This window comes from Desarmillaria tabescens (assembly GCF_030435595.1).
Source record: "Desarmillaria tabescens strain CCBAS 213 chromosome Unknown EV420scaffold_3, whole genome shotgun sequence".
Classification (NCBI taxonomy): Eukaryota; Fungi; Basidiomycota; class Agaricomycetes; order Agaricales; family Physalacriaceae; genus Desarmillaria; species Desarmillaria tabescens.
In genome coordinates this window covers 1042253-1058305 of record NW_026848302.1, presented here as the reverse complement: position 1 = coordinate 1058305, position 16053 = coordinate 1042253, and the positions used below count along the sequence as shown (strand labels likewise).

Here is a 16053-nt window from a genome sequence, read left to right as displayed (position 1 = left end):
GATGTTCTGAGCAGAGTGAGCCAACTCTCATGATGACGCAGATCAGTCGATTTCCCTTTCCCAGGGCCAGCAAAGCTCTTTACGGCATAGATACAGACAGCTGCCTTACTCGGGCCTGGTTCGAAGCTTGGCTGCACGTTATACTGCTGATGGCCGGGTAAGCCGAATATAATACAACACATGTAAAGGAACAAATAACGATGTAGAAAGCTAAACAACAGGGCCAACTGACTTAACATTGTGGACCTCCGTACCCACGCGACGCTACTTATCGACAGATCAGCCATGCCTGACCTAGTCCAGGTACGAGTGCTAGAGCACGTACACAAGTCACACCCCGACTGTGTGATTGAACTTGTTATTTTCGTGAAATGTCCGTAATTCCATGAGTTCGACGTCTGTAGAGGAATCCGTTCCTGTGGTCGTGTAGTCTGTGGTGGATTCGCCCATAGTTGTAGTCATTTGCGACTTTATTGGAACCTTATAGAACTTTATGCCGGACATCATATACGTGTCGATCTCCGGTCTTATAGCTCGATAGTGGTTTGAGCGCACAGAGATGACGAGTCTGTTGGCGAATATACTCGAGATTACAAACGAAAACGCCGTCATCAGTTCATCCAGAGTAATCTAGAGGGGTCATATCGTGTTAGTGCCTTGCTGCTGCACAGTTGACAGTTCGAGATTTTACCCGATTCCTGATCCACATTATGAGATTTGCTAAGTAGATGCAAAAGAGTCTAGTGATACAGACCGTCAGAATGCAACGGTGGCAGGCGATTCGCGGAGACTACTCACACGGCAAAGTACATCGCAGAGTCTCGAGTGAGCTGTTGCATCAGTTTGCTGCCTTGGGCCGATGGCCGATGCTGCCATGCTTTCCACAGCGCTAGGGAAAACAAGGTACTCTCGATGATGAGGATAGACATCCAGTAATAGACCACCCAGTGGGAACCGTCCAGTGGGTCGGCGTCGGCGCAAATGAATAATTCAGGAAAAGGTTCATTCGTGCCTGTTTCAGTGTCGAAGTCTGAGCGCTTCCTGTAGACGGAACACGAACTTACCAACAAGGTTCTGATTAGGGATACCAAAGACTAGTCCCATGGCCAACGCCTCCCCAAAGGTCAGAAAAACCTGTCAAATGATCAGCTCCACCTGAAAAGAGTGTGACCACCGCGTACAAATAGGGCAAGAATGTATCTTGAACTTTGATACATCGCATATAGTCGAAGCTCGAGAATCACTGAAAGATGCTTAAACAGTGATCACAAGGGGAAAAACATTCGATCATACCGTGAGAAGTGATGACCTGTAAGCTTGCTCCAGTGTTTTGCCAGTGAAAGAATGTATTACCTTCAGATTGATATGTGTGAACGGACGAAGAGGTCTGTGGTAGAAACATACATCTGCAGAAAATTGAGGGGCACCGTCTCTTCAGCAATCATTACTGGCACGCACAGCTGAACAAAAAATTAGCGCTTTGATGCCTATGTTTAGTCCATGATCGACGCACTTTCATAGAAGGATGAGGCTGCATAAATACTATCCGGAGGTGAGTAATCCATTCTTCCCGCACAGATCAAGGGGTTCCTACGAACCGACTGCATTGGAACTACAGAAATGGTACGATCGGCGATCATCGAAGATGCGGAAGATGCGGGAACACGTACATGTTGAAGGCTAGTCCATAATATCGACTCTGAAAAGTACATTAGCACAGCTCCATCACACTGCGAGGGGCTCACCCATAAGAAAAGAGCCTTCGCCAGCGACCACCTTTGTTGCTATCCCACGTGTTGGTAAGCGTTACGCCACTACAGCAAGCCACGTTACCCAAAAGAACACGATCTTGGGAGAAGAAAAGAAAAGTCAGGAGAAGGCCAGAGAGCTGCTGCTGTTCTCACCTCTGCATCTAGCTGCAGGACTAGGAAATTTGCAACGATGTGTCAAGAAGCTGACGAAGATTGGAAGGAACAAGAATTCGCACAGTATTCATACAGAATCAAAGCTGCACAGGCCACTAGCAAGGTTGAATATCAAGTCTGGCACGATAGTGGGACTCAGTACGACTTACGGTACGCATTCCGCTCTGCCCTCGCCTGTGAGAACCCCGCCAGATCAAGACTCCCAGTTGCCTCAGACATGGTTGACTAGCAGAAAAACGGGTCGTTAAAGTAGTATCAGGGCATCAACTTCTCGTCGCACCATGCTATTGTAGAGATACTTAACATCTGACCCAACGGGTGTAGGGCATCAAAAATCGAAGAACACTACAAACGAGCTGAAAATTGAAAGTCAATGAATGGGCTGATTACGGCTACTCCGACTGGATCTCGCCCGGCAACATTTATTTCAACAAACGGGGTTAGTCAAATGGCCGAAGCTAGTATTTACGGTCCGAGTTCACCATGCGGACTACATCAGCGGATATTACGCCGCCTCCCTTCCCAAGCGAACGAAGGGTCCATTGGAAGGCGCCGGTCAAATAGGGTTTATGTTACGGTCGAGGCGTGGTAAATGATGCTTCTCATACACTCGGAGTACAGAGTGGGTAGGGGCTCGTCACACTGCTTCGCAATTCCTACAGTGCTCGTGAAAATGATTCGCATGATGGTGAGTACTCCCAACTGGCGTGCGTGTATCGACATCACCGGAGACGGCGAGTTTCCTTTATGGCACACCGAAGTTTGGTGGGCCGACTGTGCCCGGTAGCTATCCGATACGCACACCGAAGTACACCCGATGGCTATCCGGCGTGCAATATTTGTAGAGTTCCAATGCTTTGTTCTTTAAAACAACCAAGGCGGTGCAGCGTGCATGTAGATACGCATAAGATTCACCCCGAAAGTGAAGGAAATGCATGTGTTTTTCACATCCTGACAGGAATATCAGACCTGCATGATTAAGTTCATCAAATCGAACAAGCATCAATACTCAATTCCATGACGAAATCCCGCATCTTTGAAATAAATCATAGGCAACAAACAGATCTTCAAGCTATAGCGAATCTGCTCCATGGACATTAATAAAACTGAACCAAGCGTGTGAGGCGAGCCTGCTCAGTTTCATCGGATTCTTCCAACACTGTGCCCAAAGTCTATGTATATTTGGAAAGTTAGACGGTGCAGTTGGAAATGCAAACGATAATGCGGACCTTGTTGACTGATAGATACTTCACTATCATATTCTTTCCGAACGTCTTCTCCACGAGGGCATCGGACTGGAATGCGGTTCTAGCTTCGTCCCATGTTAACGGCATCCGTTTGTTGATACCAAGCTCATGCCGTTCCTTCTCGTCCATCTGGGCAGCGGTCAATGGACCCGGACAGTCCTTGATGCCCAGCGGTTCTTGATTGATAACACCATCAAGACCAGCAGACAAAATTAACGCAAGCGCAAGATAGGGGTTGCAAGTTCCATCCAAAAAGCGCAATTCAAAGTTTCTAGACTTGGGGGAGACCGCGTTTGTCAGCCTGATGGGGGCCTCGCGGTTCTCCGTTCCCCAGCAGACATAGGTTCCACCAGACCAGACCTGTAAGAGACGTCAGTAACAATTCAGGATATATTACGACCCGGGATGCTCACACCATCAGCGACCCGTTTGTATGAGGCTGGGATAGGAAGCGTGATAGCAGCCATTGCTGGGAGATGCTTCAAGACCGAGGCCAGGAAGGAAGATTCCAACGATGACAGGGAATCTGACGGCTTCGGTCCACCAACCACGGAGTGAACTGATATGTGGGTGTGAGCAGCACTCCCAGCACTTGTCATATACACGCGTGGAGCGAAGGTTGCTCGGAGACCATATTTGATGGCAACATTTACAATAGTCTCGCGAGTGTGTATGAGTGCATCAGCGGCTTGAAGCGGCAGCAAAGGACCAGTGACGACTTCGTACTATATGCTACATTAGAATTGGACAGATGCGATCAGACTGGGGTTTGATATCTTACCTGGCCTGGCGCAGCCTCAGGGTGGTACATAGTAACTTCGATCCCTGACTTGAGTAAAGACTCCACGATCTCGCGCATAACGCGCGATTCGACGGCCCCAGATGGTAAGCCATCAGATGCCGTCCATGCATGATAATTGGCAGCTTCCACGGGGTTCGTAGATTTCAATAGAATGAATTCAGTTTCGAAGCCGACCAAGAATTCTACGCCTGTTTCTTTGGACTGTCTGTACAGAGGTCAGATGTAAAGTGGCACGTAGCTAGTCAACGTACTCACTTAACGACACGCTGTAACACGCTCCGGGGACAGAGATCGACAGCGACGGTCAGATTGCCATCCGCACCAAGGACAGGGGCTTTCTTTTGGAACCATCCTAATACGCTGGCATGTCCTTCTTCGTAGGGACAGAGCCTTAGAGTAGAAAGGTCTGGAACGTAGAGATATTCCCCGATAGCACTGAACTCGTCTGCGGTGTGCAAGTAAACGAGACCCATGGTCACTTTAGCGATGGCCACACTGGGACGAGGCGACTGAAGCATTTTGAAGAAGTGCGCCAGGGGAATTACGCGGAATCGAACAACACTAGTGAGGTCGACCCATGTCAGGCGAATGAACGCTAGTGTACAGGTCACTACTAGGTAAACCAATATTTGAACGAGTACTTACTGATACCTAGCCCTTCCAATTCATCAGTCTTTATGATCTTGGTAGGAGCAAGGGTCGCTGGAGAGTACTGGACACCGTGGCTATAGTCTGTAGACATGATCAGTAAAGATTGAAAAAACAGCTAGAAGATGGACTTTATATACCCTAGCCTGAAGAAATGATGAGAACATCAACGGCGTCTAATACTATGACGAGAAATCGAAGCACCAACAGGTGACCAATACTGAAGCGACCCTTACATGTCGTATCTCAGTATAAGTATATCGCCTGCAGCATCCAGGAAGCAGGCATGGAGGATCCTATTTTATGGTATCGAGGCCGCCTTTTGCCATGATGATGCCAGAGCGTCGCGAGGAGATATCGCAGAATGGCGCGATTCAGAAAGTGTTTTACACCATTTCGGAAGCCCAGCACCGGATCTTGGGTCCATATTTGTCGGGATCTGCCAGATGAAATGAACAACTCGTTCTTTCTTCTTTACCACCACCATGTTACCCAAGATTCTCGACACCGCCCTTGATGCTGTTGGCAACACTCCACTCATTCGTCTTGACAGAGTCGCCAAGCACTATGGGCTCAAGTGTAACCTCTGTAAGTCTCTGATCACATCGACGTGGTTTCTTCAGGCGGCTGACACCTCGGTTTCTAGTGGGCAAAGTCGAATACATGTCGGCGGGTGGCTCAGTAAAGGACAGGATTGCGAAAGCGATGGTCGAAGCCGCCGAGAAGGAAGGAAAGCTCATTCCTGGCAAGAGCGTTGTCATCGAGCCGACCTCTGGAAACACCGGTGAATGCCTCCCTATCTTTCATGCTCAGGCCACTGGATATTCATAGCCTGCACAGGCATCGGCCTGGCTATGGCTTGCGCAATCAAGGTATAACAACCTAGCGTGGTCAAGAAAGGGTACTGAATACTACAGATAAGGGTTATTCGGTTATTATAACCTTGCCTAACAAGATGTCCCTTGTATGCACACATATATGCTGTGATTTTTCATTCCTTCTCACTGATATATACAGGAGAAGGAAGCGGCCCTTCGTGCACTTGGGGCCGAGGTCGTTCGAACACCCACCGAAGCTGCCTGGGATTCACCAGAGAGCCATATAGGTAGACTCCATCTTCTGCCGTCCGGTAGTCTCGTGGCTGAATTCCTTAACGATCTCTAGGTGTGGCGCAGAGGTTGCAAAGGGAGATCCCTCACGGTATTATATTAGACCAGTACCGCAACGTTCGTCGTGCATTTTTGTTTCCAAGGAAACTGAGGACTCATTAACTATGTTCAGGTCAACAATCCGCTTGCTCATGAACTGAGTACGGGACCTGAGATTATCGATGCAGTCGTGTCTACACCGGCGACATCGTCCAAACCTTCATCTGGCAAAGTGGATGTACTTGTCGCTGGTGCTGGAACAGGTGGAACGGTGACAGGCATATCTCGCGCTATCAAGAAGACACACAATAAGGACTGCGTCATAGTCGGTGTCGATCCGGTTTGTGGTGTATTCTCCAACGTGAAATCGGAGGTACTCAATCTATTTCCTCTTGGACTGTACAGAAAGGAAGCATCCTCGCCGTCCCCGATAGTCTCAATGAGGCAGACAAGGGTGCTCAATACGTCGTTGAAGGTATTGGATACGACTTCATACCTGATGTTCTCTGCCAAAGCGACGTCGACGAGTGGATCAAGACCTCCGACGAGGAGTCGTTCCAAGCCGTCCAGGTTTTGATGAAGAATGAAGGCTTGCTGGTTGGTGGCAGTAGTGGTAGCTCCCTTTCTGGCGCCATCCGATGGCTTACGGAGGGCGAGAATGGTAAGCGTGTGGCGGCAACTGAGGGGAGGAATGTAGTAGTTTTATTACCGGATGGGTTCGTTTCCTTTGTTTCCCTTGTTCTCGTGCTTACTGTATTTTTCTGGTCTAGAATCCGAAACTATATGAGCAAGCCGTGGTTCCTCAAGTTAGCAATGGAGAAAGAGCCTTCACCGATGGCCAATATCATCGCCCAGGTGTTACAGTCTAAGTCTGCATAAAAAGACGTATGGAATGAAGAAGCCGCAACTATGTATGTGCAATAGACGTTTAAAATGACAGTATGAATTATGATCCAAAGCGCCTGTCAAATTACCGAGTACAAGTTAGTCCTGGGGAAGAGCACAATCGGCATCAAAATGTCAACAATTTCCGTCTTCGAAGATTCGAAAAAGGGATAGTCTATGACATGTCGTATTTAAGGATTAGCACCGCGCCCGGCGCCAACCTTCTTTAGCAGCATTTGCTGGTAATTCTCCCAATGGTTTATCATCTATCACAGACACGGTATAAATGTGAATTTTCATTCTTGAAAAGCCTTGCTGCTCACCTGCTTCTGTCTCGCAATCATACCCTCCAAGAAGGCATTTAAGGAATCTTTGATATCCTCGATTCGCTCCTGCTCGAACCTGGCAACTTCTGATTTGACCAACCTTGAGACACTTTCAAACTCGTGTTTGGCTTCCAGTGCTTTCCGTTCCGCCTGCCAAAGAATATGAGTCGCGTGCGGGAGAGGCGTGAAGCAGGCCTACATCGGCAATCTGTGAAAGTCCATATCCCGCCCTATCCGATGGTACTCGCCCTTGAGCCCTGTTGCGTTCATGAGTCTGTTTCACCCGGACTGCTTCGCCTTCAGCGTTCCGCCATGCGTGATATGTTCGGATACGGGAAGAGAACGCTAGCTGAAAGATTGTCGGTCAAGATTGTCGACGAGGGAAAAAAAAAAAAGAGAGATACACACTCGAACAGAGTTTATCAAGCGTGCATATTCGTCGACTAAATCCCGGAAAATCAGCACCTCAACGAAAGTTTTAAAGGAAACCTACCAGTTGCCATCAACGTGGCCATGTCCTGTTCTGATTGTGCAACTTGATTATCCTGGGCTTTGCGTTCAACATCTGCAAGGCCTGCCAGCGACTGTGCCAAATGACTCCCGATGTCTGAAGATGACAAGTCTGCTACTGTTTGTGCAAATTCACCGGTTGCTACAGAGATCTCTAAGAAATCGTGTTAACATTGTTAGCAGTGGACGGTTTACTGGACTGTCACACCTGCACGCTGCTTGGCCACTGCTTCGATGGCTTTCGCAAGTCCACGGAGTTGAGACTCAAGGCTGTCAAGGTATCCCTTCTGTTTATCGAACCACTGTTCAAAAATTTAAGCTCAACTTCCGATTTCTTCGAGAAACAAGGCCCACCTCGTCAGTTTCAGAAAACCTTGGCCCAGTCAGACTGTGCCCGATCGTAGCCATCAAACCGCCACTCTGAGCTTTCCGGTGTTTAATCTTTTCCTTCATTAGTGGCGTCTCACGATATCCAAAACGGGAGACCTACATCCAATGCAAAACTGTCGCTCTCCAGGAACATCTTCAGATCAGTGTCCTTGCCCAATATCGGGTGATTGGCGATCTTCTGTATGCATTTCTCTAGGGCAAACCTGCGTTGGCGTACGAACTGGTCGTCAAATCGACCGAAGGTGTTCTTTTCTGGAACAGGTGGGACGACGACACCAGGATTATTAAGTGATAGCTGCTCGTATAACCACAGAAAGTCGGAGTAGCGTCGGAGAACAGGAAAAGGATGGCTTTTTGGTATAGAGGAGACTGTGGTCCGTGTATGCACCGTGTACATTGTAAACGACCGAATGGGATCTCCTACTTTCTGAGGGTCGTCAACGCTAATATCGAACATGGGCTGGTCGGCTTTGGGTTCGTGTTGAGTTCGCTGCAGGACATTTAGTGTATACTAGAAGTTGTACAATACTCACTGAAGCGCACCGGAGACGTCAGTCCACCTCTTTCTGGCGAACGCAGTGTTCCAATAGGCTTGTCATCGTCGCTGTCATCGTCTTGTTCCGTTGGGAACCTTGACGCAGGGCGATCATTGCTCCAGTTCTCCTGCTCACCTCTCCATCCACCCAAAGTTTCGCCGCCTAGTGATAGACTCGAAAAAGCGCGGTCGACGTTACCAGTTTGTTCGAGAGGACCCCAAGCTGGTTCGCTGTGAGATAGTGCAGGACCGCTCTGAGATATGCTCTTGGTATGGCTGGGTAGAGCTGTATCATCCTGCCTTGGTGCTGGTTCCTCTGGCACAGGAATGGTGGGCTCGAGCTCCTCAGGTTCTGTTGGCCTGATTGTCGCTGTTTCAGAGAAATTCGTACGCGAAGGCTCCGTCTCCGTTGCTGCAGCTTCTACACTTTCGCGGAAGCCGGGGGATGGAGATGTTGGTGGAGACTTGTGCTCTTCCTCTTCCTCTGGCTCGTTGGCTGCAGCAGAGTCCAATGGATCCACCGATGTCGTTGGCGACACTGGAGTAGCTACCATGACCTCCTCGTCGTGAGCTGGCTCATCCGTAGGCGAGGTCGGTTCGTGGCTGCCGAATCCAGAGTGAAATACACTGTCGTGTTGCTGAACAAATGGCGACGCCCATGGATCTGGAGAGCCTGAACGCTTCCCGAATGGATCTGAAAATGGATTTTCTTCGAGGACGCTGCGAGAAGGCGCGAGTAGATCGTCGAAGCCGTCCATGGTCGTGGTCAAGTCAAGTTGCCTAATCAGAACCGTCTCATTTCGTTGCAACATAGATTCCGCGTTTTCTACGTATCAAATAAATTTACAAAGATCGTACAGCCTAATGCACAAGAGGTAGGACAAAGGTATATAAATGAGTTTGGGAATAACTTGAGTTACCATGAGTGATGCTAAGAATTGTACAAGAAATTTCGTAAAGAAATCAGATTCGTTTCAGGACATTAGCCTCTCGCCCCACACCAACTTGTAACGATAGGCGCGGTAGGCACCTAGTAAAGCAATCCAGGTAATCCAGGAACAGACAAGAAATGATACCGCAAAAAGGAACCGCATGAAAGCCTTCCATCGCCAAGAAACGGGACTAGTGGACGTGAAAATGATGGTCCTCCATCGTTCGTAGAATTCCGTGTTCAGCCATGTCAGGTCGGCAACAAGGGATCGGGCCTGTCATGAATTCGATGAGCATGTCGTAAGGAGAGCATCAAAAAGCGAGAAGAGGGTATTTGTATAGAATGGAGGCGAGCCTTCCATATGACTGCAAGAGAATACCCACCTTCTTTCGGCCAGAATCATATACCGCCCGCAAGTCCGCAACTTGGTGCTGTATCGTCGGAAGAGTCTCAGACAGATCCTGAAGCATTCCATTGCATTCGTCCAGCTCAGCTGAGATGTCTGGAAGCTGATGGTTCTTTGCACGTTCAGCGCGCCGGGTATTGCGCTATTCACAGGGTCAGGACGTCAGTGAAGACAAAGACAAAGACAACAAGGCGCACCCGGAGAACAGTAAAGGCCTCCTGCAAGAAACTGTCGATAGCACGGAAATTGGATAGACCCTCGGAAAGCTTGGCCTGTGACATCCAGTCAGCGACGAGACATTGGTCAACAAAGGCTACTCACCTCTAGGTCCTTCATTTGCGACTCGTATTGCGCCGCTTCCTTGGATACTTGCCTCAGCGCTGCCTCCAGCTTGCTGCAAGAGACAGTCGGATTAGATTCAGGAACTACAGGGGCGACCCCACGTACTGGGTAGTGATGAAAGCAGACGACTCGGTGTCCGTCGTCGACGGCTGCAGCTGCGGCAGGTCCCAAACAGGCTTGGTGGACGCCATGGACAACGACGACGACGACGACAAGAGGTAAAGAAGAAAGGGGGTTCAAAGAGGAGAGGTACTGGTGGTTACATAAATTCTGATATCTCTTCTACGCGGCCTCATGGAGGAATCCGCGAAAATGAAATCTCCTTTTTGGCTGCGGCTCCTTTCGGTCCGGAATTCCGCTGACCCGAACCCCCGAATTCCGAATCCCCGAATAATCCGATCATCCCTTTCTCTCAACGACGACAGCGGGAAGCAAAGGAAGCCGTCAAGAAGGTGAATCCAAGCACGAGTCGTATTCTAATCATTGCTGCCTCAAGTTACTTCCCTTGATGCACGCGTTGTCCCTCGTGTCAGTTCGCTCAGGCTTGGAATGGTGTGTGATTTCTAAATTACAGGCGTTAAACATTACTGTTCTTAGCTGTGATGCCAGCTTGCTGTGAGTACTTTATGCATGTGAATTCCTTGTCTTATGGAGGTGAACACAGATGCCAAGCGTTCATCTACCGCCAACAGGTTCATTGCGCTTTCCTCCCGTCAGGGGTGAGAAACACCCTGACCGACAAATGGAGTACCGCGAAGGCTCGTCAAGCGAAAGATCTTCCTCGCTTAGTCCTGTGACACCTTCTTTGTGGCAAGTGCTGGATGGTAACGAGATCACCCCTCGGTAGTATATACCACCCGACAGCTCCTACCGAGGTACGTTCGAACGAACCTTGTTCCAACTTATAAGTAGCTGAAAATACTTATTTTTGTCCAATGTTTTGCGAGACAGGAACCTCACAAGGACTTTTTGAATCTTCGTAACGAATTAAGATCTGCACATTCAAGAGAGTCTCACCGAAGATAATTGTTCGTGAGGTTACATCTCGTAATGACGATGGATACTGGGGCGAAGAAAAGGTGCTCTCAACCCCCGAGAACAAGAGGAAACGACTGGAAATGCCGAACATACGGTAGGTTTCATTCAAAAATAGCCCTTTCTGGGCCCTGGAAGTCAGAACGACATCGCATCTTTGAGGGTGCCATTCCTAGCCAAACTTTCTTGACTTAACTTTGTAGGAGCTTCCAGTGGCTTCATTCACTATCTCACCATCAAGCTTTCACCATCCAAGTGCACCTTCTGTGTACTACCATGCATCGAATGTTTTATTACCGTTCACCGGAAAATTCATACACGAGACATCATCTCAGACGACCAAATACGCGAGCGCGGCGTATCATAACATGGCGATACTCGCAGCCCACGCAATGTGCATTGGTCGGCATAACAAACTAGGAATGATTACATATGATGCTTCTGATAACAAACTCGGCTGCCCCTCGATGATGCTTCCCTTTCCCCGCAAAATTGATCTCAGGTCTTTCTCCGCGTTACTTCCCCCAACTCCAGGGCGCGACAGTACACGGCACCGACGACAGCGAAAAATAGTCTATTGCAATATTCTGCTTTATTGTCGTATCCTGCCATTGGTGTCTAGATAACACTGCGAATTAGCCGCGAATTTTTGGAGCCTGTTGTGATGCTAGGCACACATGCGATGCTTGTCTACGAAGAGACTGCAATATCCGCGTTTCCTCAGGCCTTGTGGCTGAGCATGACTTCTTACCTTTCCTAGGTTCTCGCAGCTAATACACTACCCCAGACTTCACTATTTGTGGTTGCACTCGGGTCGCTACAGATTCTCGGATAACTCTATTTTCTTGAAACCACCTGCGTGCGGAGCTCTCTGACATGCCGAGCCCCTTGTATGTTGCATCCAACGACGTTGCATCCATGGATATAAAGCATACAAATGAGTGAAGAAACGCCATTCCACCAAGCTCATACACGAGATGGTTTGCAGCCTTACAGCTACTCTGATTTCCGCTCTGATTTTCTCTTACCTCGTACGAGCCAGCCCCGTCAACTTGACAGTCTTTGATGGCAAGGCGCGCGAAATACTCGAACGCTCGACTCCCGCCCCTCCGCATTGGGTGATCTATTCTGACACCGGCACAAGTACGACGGGCCCGCCTGATGTATCTGACATTGATGTACGAATTTCGCTCGTGGATTGTGGAATTTTCTTATTGACCCTTCGGGTGGCCCTTAGGGATTCACAGTATTGTAAAGCATATTGCGGCTATGCAGGTGTTGTATCTGATAATTTCTTTTTGTTAGCTCCTTGTCATTCCTCCTCATGGCTGGCGCTTGGGATAAGGTAGAGTCTTGTGTAGTTAATTTGGTGCATCTCTTTGGTTGCTAAGTATTGTGGATTTCTTAGGCTTACGAATGGACCACTCTCACCGATGACGAGAGGACTGACATTAAATCCCAGTACGCAACAGCTGGTGTCAAGTTATTAGTGTCTGTCTTTGGCTCTTCCGATGTTCCCACCACATCCAGAGCAGATCCCATAGCGACTGCTGACACTATGGCCGCCTGGGTTAAGCAGTACAATCTCGATGGCATTGATGTCGACTACGAGGTTAGTGCCGCACGGTTGGCTCTTTTTTTAGTTTCTAACAACGACGTCTTGTAGGACTTTACTGCTTTCGACGCAGGTGACGGCAAAGCTGAGGTGATCCAACTCTTCATCTCATGTTTCCAAGAGCTTATCCGTCTCTACGGTAGCAATGGTTGGCAGACTTCACGACACAGCTTCGTGTAACCCTCCCAAAGGATTCTTACATTCTTACGCATGCTCGTCAGTACCTTTTTCTTTTGCCTAAGTATGTTGGTTGAAATTCTGGCTTTTTCGGAAGCGGTCGCGCCGTGGTTCTCTCCTACACACTATGGCGGTGGAGGATATCTCAAGGTTCATGAGATGGTCGGCGACATGATTGATTGGTATAACGTCCAAGTAAGCGAGTGACCTCTTCATGATTGAATTATTTGACAAACATGTCTTCAAGTTCTACAATCGTAAGAGCCCCCTTCCGTCTAGATTTTTCCTCATTTCAACCTTTCTACCAGAGGGGACAGACGAATACACCACCTGCGATGGCTTATTAAACACGTCTTCCGACACCTGGAATGGCACGGCCTTGTTCCAGATTGCCGATAACGGCGTAGACCTTTCCAAGCTCGTTATCGGAAAACCTGCAACAGCTAGCGATGCTTCCAACGGTTACATGGATCCGGACACTTTAGCAACCTGCCTTGCGACTGCCAAAGATCGAGGATGGGGTAAGTCTTTTGATACAATTTTACCGATCGCGATAGCTTATCAGCCGTTGAACGTAAAGATGGAGGTGCGATGGTGTGGCAGGTAAGTGTGATTCTTACGGACCATATAGAGAAATTTTTAACGAAGACCTCTCGGCGTCGGCAGTACCCTCACGGAGATGAGTCCTGGATTAATACTGTCAGGGCGAAGTCATGGCCGGTTTAGCTTTTATGCTTTTCTTTCATCAATTACTACCTCTCAATACCTTATTTTCTATCCCATTTGACCTCGGGAAAGTTCTATGCGTGATTCGATGCCGATCAGCCGATCGATGACCTCTATTCTTGTCCAACTTCTCACGTGGAGCATCTTTAAAGAAACTCCCATCCTATCGCTGTTACCAACCTCCCTTTGACCATAGCGGGGCCGTCGATAAGGTCGTTCCTATTTCTGCAAAATACGACCATCGGCAGCTGATCATTCTCTCGTGATTATCGCCTGAGGAGCCGTGTGGAATCGCCCATTTAGGTTTTTTAACTTGCAAACACAAGCGCGGACTCCTTTCGCGACCATATGCGTAGCGTTGCCTATTTTCACTGTAATCATCCCTCACAACTAACCTTCTGCCACTTGGCAAGATATCTTGTAACTGACCGCATGGCGCCTACCTTTTACCTGTTTTCTACGTGTTTTTGTCTATTGAAAGGCTTTCGACGACGTGTCTCTCCATGCTGCAGTCAATGCTAACGCGACTAAGCGGTAGTATTTCAAGCATCCTTACCTGGGAACACCTTTTGGCTCTTGACTCGATTTCTTCCAGGATCCTAGCAGACTCAGGAGCGAGCTTGATAACCTCGTGCTTTCTTTACGGTTAGAAATCATGTGAAGTTTGGACTTTGTGGCATGGATTGAAAGTCCAACTATAGCACCGTTCTGCTAGCAATAGGTACATGCGAGAGCCTAATTCATGCGATATTTACCATGGCATATAAAGCGTCAAAGCACGCTCTGAAAAAGCAACATTCGAGATGGCTCTCTACTCTTTCGTTGACCTAGCGCTATGTCTACTTGTTTCTCTTCTGGCTGTTCCAGCATTCGCAAGTCCTGTGAACAGTACAGCGTTCACCGAACTTAGTGGAAAGGCCCGCGGCATTTTGGAGCGTTCGACTCCTGCTGCACCTCATTGGGTTGTATACGCCGATGCATACCAGTCGGGGGTTACTGGACCACCAGCAGCGTCAGCAATTGAGGTATGGAGCACCAGATCCAGGGTTCAGTGTCTCAATAAGGTCGCTGATGATTAATTTCATAGGGTTTCAATGTCTTGTAAGTTTTTAACTTCGGTAATCTTCCCCGCATATCAGCTAATTCATTCTTCAGCGCGTTGTCCTTTCTTCTTATAGAAGGGGCATGGGACAAGGTACGTTACCTCGTATTGCACATGCCGGTCACTGAGCCGTGATTTAGGCCGCCGAATGGACAACGCTCACAAGTTCTGAGAGATCGGCTATCAAAGCAGAATATGCCGCCGCTGGCATATCACTTATAGTGTCCGTCTTTGGTTCTACCGATATTCCAACCACCACCGGAGCGGATCCGGTCGCGACTGCCAACACCATGGCTGCATGGGTCATTGAATACGACTTGGATGGTATAGACGTTGATTACGAGGTATGATATTCTTCCAACGCAGTGATTTCCCGCTTCTCATTGGGATATATAGGACTTTGCCGCTATGAACTCAGGTGTAGCCGAGGTAGGCTAGTCTACGTCACTTCTATGCCTAGGTCTTGAAACGTGTCGATAGGCCTGGTTGACGAGTTTCACTACCCAGCTGCGGGTGCATCTTCCTCAGGGTTCCTACATCCTCACCCATGCTCGTCAGTCGTTCATTTATCAGCTCTAATCTAGTTGCTGAAGTGTCATGATGCAGCCGTTGCCCCTTGGTTATTTCAGTCCTCTGACAGTTGATAAAAAAAAGCTGACCATCAATGTACTCTCGTCAGGTTCACGCCCACCCATTATCCTGGCGGCGGATATTTGAAAGTGCACGCGAACGTCGGAAGTTTAATCGATTGGTATAATGTTCAAGTCAGCAAACCGCTCATATGTAATGTCACAGTACTCACTGTGTCCTTCTCTAGTTCTACAACCGTAAGCCGATCACTTCAAGTCACTTTCTCAATTCTTTATGACTGTCGACAGAGGGAGCCACTGAATACACGACCTGCACCGGGTTACTGACCACTTCGTCTTCGACATGGCCCAAGACTGCCTTGTTCCAGATCGCCAATAGCGGTGTCCCCCTTAATAAACTGGTCATTGGAAAACCAGCGACGGCTAGCGATGCAAGCAGTGGTTATATGACTACCTCGACTCTAGCATCCTGCTTACAGACTGCGAGGAATCAGGGTTGGAGTAAGTTGCCTCACTTGTGACAATTGATGAACGCTGAGCATGGAACAATTGCAGATGCCGGCGCGATGGTGTGGCAGGTAAGGCATTAATTTTATGGCGTTCTAGTCATGATGGATAACAACTGACGACACTTAGTACCCTGACGCTGGAGTATCTTGGATTGCTACAGTTCGCTCTCTTTCTTGGGCTGTTTGAATATGTGCCCGTTCTGT

The 16053-nt window shown here is 48.5% G+C and overlaps 7 protein-coding genes across 7 annotated transcripts; 3 read left to right on the top strand and 4 right to left on the bottom strand.

The window, feature by feature from the left end:
- Window positions 1–13: 13 nt before the first annotated feature.
- On the bottom strand, window positions 14–2322 carry EV420DRAFT_663139 (uncharacterized protein). The gene is made up of 15 exons (XM_060482974.1): window positions 2075–2322; window positions 1988–2020; window positions 1905–1924; window positions 1834–1848; window positions 1746–1784; window positions 1671–1699; window positions 1599–1612; window positions 1512–1542; window positions 1294–1406; window positions 1182–1243; window positions 1065–1134; window positions 799–1012; window positions 692–740; window positions 326–630; window positions 14–267 (listed from the first exon to the last, which is right to left on the bottom strand). Exons 1-14 carry the CDS (start codon window positions 2142–2144, stop codon window positions 331–333), a joined length of 1059 nt encoding a protein of 352 aa, XP_060337655.1. The 5' UTR covers window positions 2145–2322; the 3' UTR covers window positions 14–267; window positions 326–330.
- A 700-nt stretch (window positions 2323–3022) lies between these two features.
- On the bottom strand, window positions 3023–4716 carry EV420DRAFT_1474454 (uncharacterized protein; the record flags this gene model as incomplete). The annotated part of the gene is made up of 6 exons (XM_060469208.1): window positions 3023–3097; window positions 3155–3532; window positions 3586–3897; window positions 3954–4179; window positions 4230–4569; window positions 4620–4716. The coding sequence occupies 6 exons, from the start codon at window positions 4714–4716 to the stop codon at window positions 3023–3025; spliced, it is 1428 nt and encodes a 475-aa protein (XP_060337654.1).
- Window positions 4717–4766: 50 nt separating this feature from the next.
- EV420DRAFT_663315 (tryptophan synthase beta subunit-like PLP-dependent enzyme) lies at window positions 4767–6921 on the top strand. The gene is made up of 9 exons (XM_060482975.1): window positions 4767–5210; window positions 5269–5406; window positions 5454–5494; window positions 5545–5586; window positions 5640–5727; window positions 5787–5848; window positions 5904–6110; window positions 6176–6486; window positions 6541–6921. Exons 1-9 carry the CDS (start codon window positions 5108–5110, stop codon window positions 6647–6649), a joined length of 1101 nt encoding a protein of 366 aa, XP_060337653.1. The 5' UTR covers window positions 4767–5107; the 3' UTR covers window positions 6650–6921.
- EV420DRAFT_1636092 (Vps5 C terminal like-domain-containing protein) lies at window positions 6847–9174 on the bottom strand (the record flags this gene model as incomplete). The annotated part of the gene is made up of 9 exons (XM_060476545.1): window positions 6847–6921; window positions 6979–7131; window positions 7181–7330; window positions 7390–7424; window positions 7475–7645; window positions 7700–7793; window positions 7846–7932; window positions 7982–8371; window positions 8425–9174. 9 exons carry the CDS (start codon window positions 9172–9174, stop codon window positions 6847–6849), a joined length of 1905 nt encoding a protein of 634 aa, XP_060337652.1.
- A 42-nt stretch (window positions 9175–9216) lies between these two features.
- Window positions 9217–10402, bottom strand: EV420DRAFT_1506945 (uncharacterized protein). The gene is made up of 5 exons (XM_060471346.1): window positions 10201–10402; window positions 10075–10147; window positions 9951–10025; window positions 9731–9895; window positions 9217–9621 (listed from the first exon to the last, which is right to left on the bottom strand). Exons 1-5 carry the CDS (start codon window positions 10284–10286, stop codon window positions 9391–9393), a joined length of 630 nt encoding a protein of 209 aa, XP_060337651.1. The 5' UTR covers window positions 10287–10402; the 3' UTR covers window positions 9217–9390.
- A 1530-nt stretch (window positions 10403–11932) lies between these two features.
- Window positions 11933–13751, top strand: EV420DRAFT_662760 (glycoside hydrolase family 18 protein). Its single transcript, XM_060482973.1, has 11 exons — window positions 11933–12308; window positions 12368–12381; window positions 12436–12475; window positions 12539–12742; window positions 12797–12835; window positions 12889–12961; window positions 13020–13117; window positions 13170–13179; window positions 13231–13443; window positions 13503–13525; window positions 13589–13751. Exons 1-11 carry the CDS (start codon window positions 12108–12110, stop codon window positions 13646–13648), a joined length of 975 nt encoding a protein of 324 aa, XP_060337650.1. The 5' UTR covers window positions 11933–12107; the 3' UTR covers window positions 13649–13751.
- A 700-nt stretch (window positions 13752–14451) lies between these two features.
- Window positions 14452–16036, top strand: EV420DRAFT_1636089 (glycoside hydrolase family 18 protein; the record flags this gene model as incomplete). The annotated part of the gene is made up of 12 exons (XM_060476544.1): window positions 14452–14673; window positions 14736–14749; window positions 14804–14843; window positions 14891–15094; window positions 15147–15179; window positions 15231–15303; window positions 15357–15369; window positions 15430–15514; window positions 15568–15577; window positions 15629–15841; window positions 15896–15918; window positions 15977–16036. The coding sequence occupies 12 exons, from the start codon at window positions 14452–14454 to the stop codon at window positions 16034–16036; spliced, it is 990 nt and encodes a 329-aa protein (XP_060337649.1).
- Window positions 16037–16053: the final 17 nt, after the last annotated feature.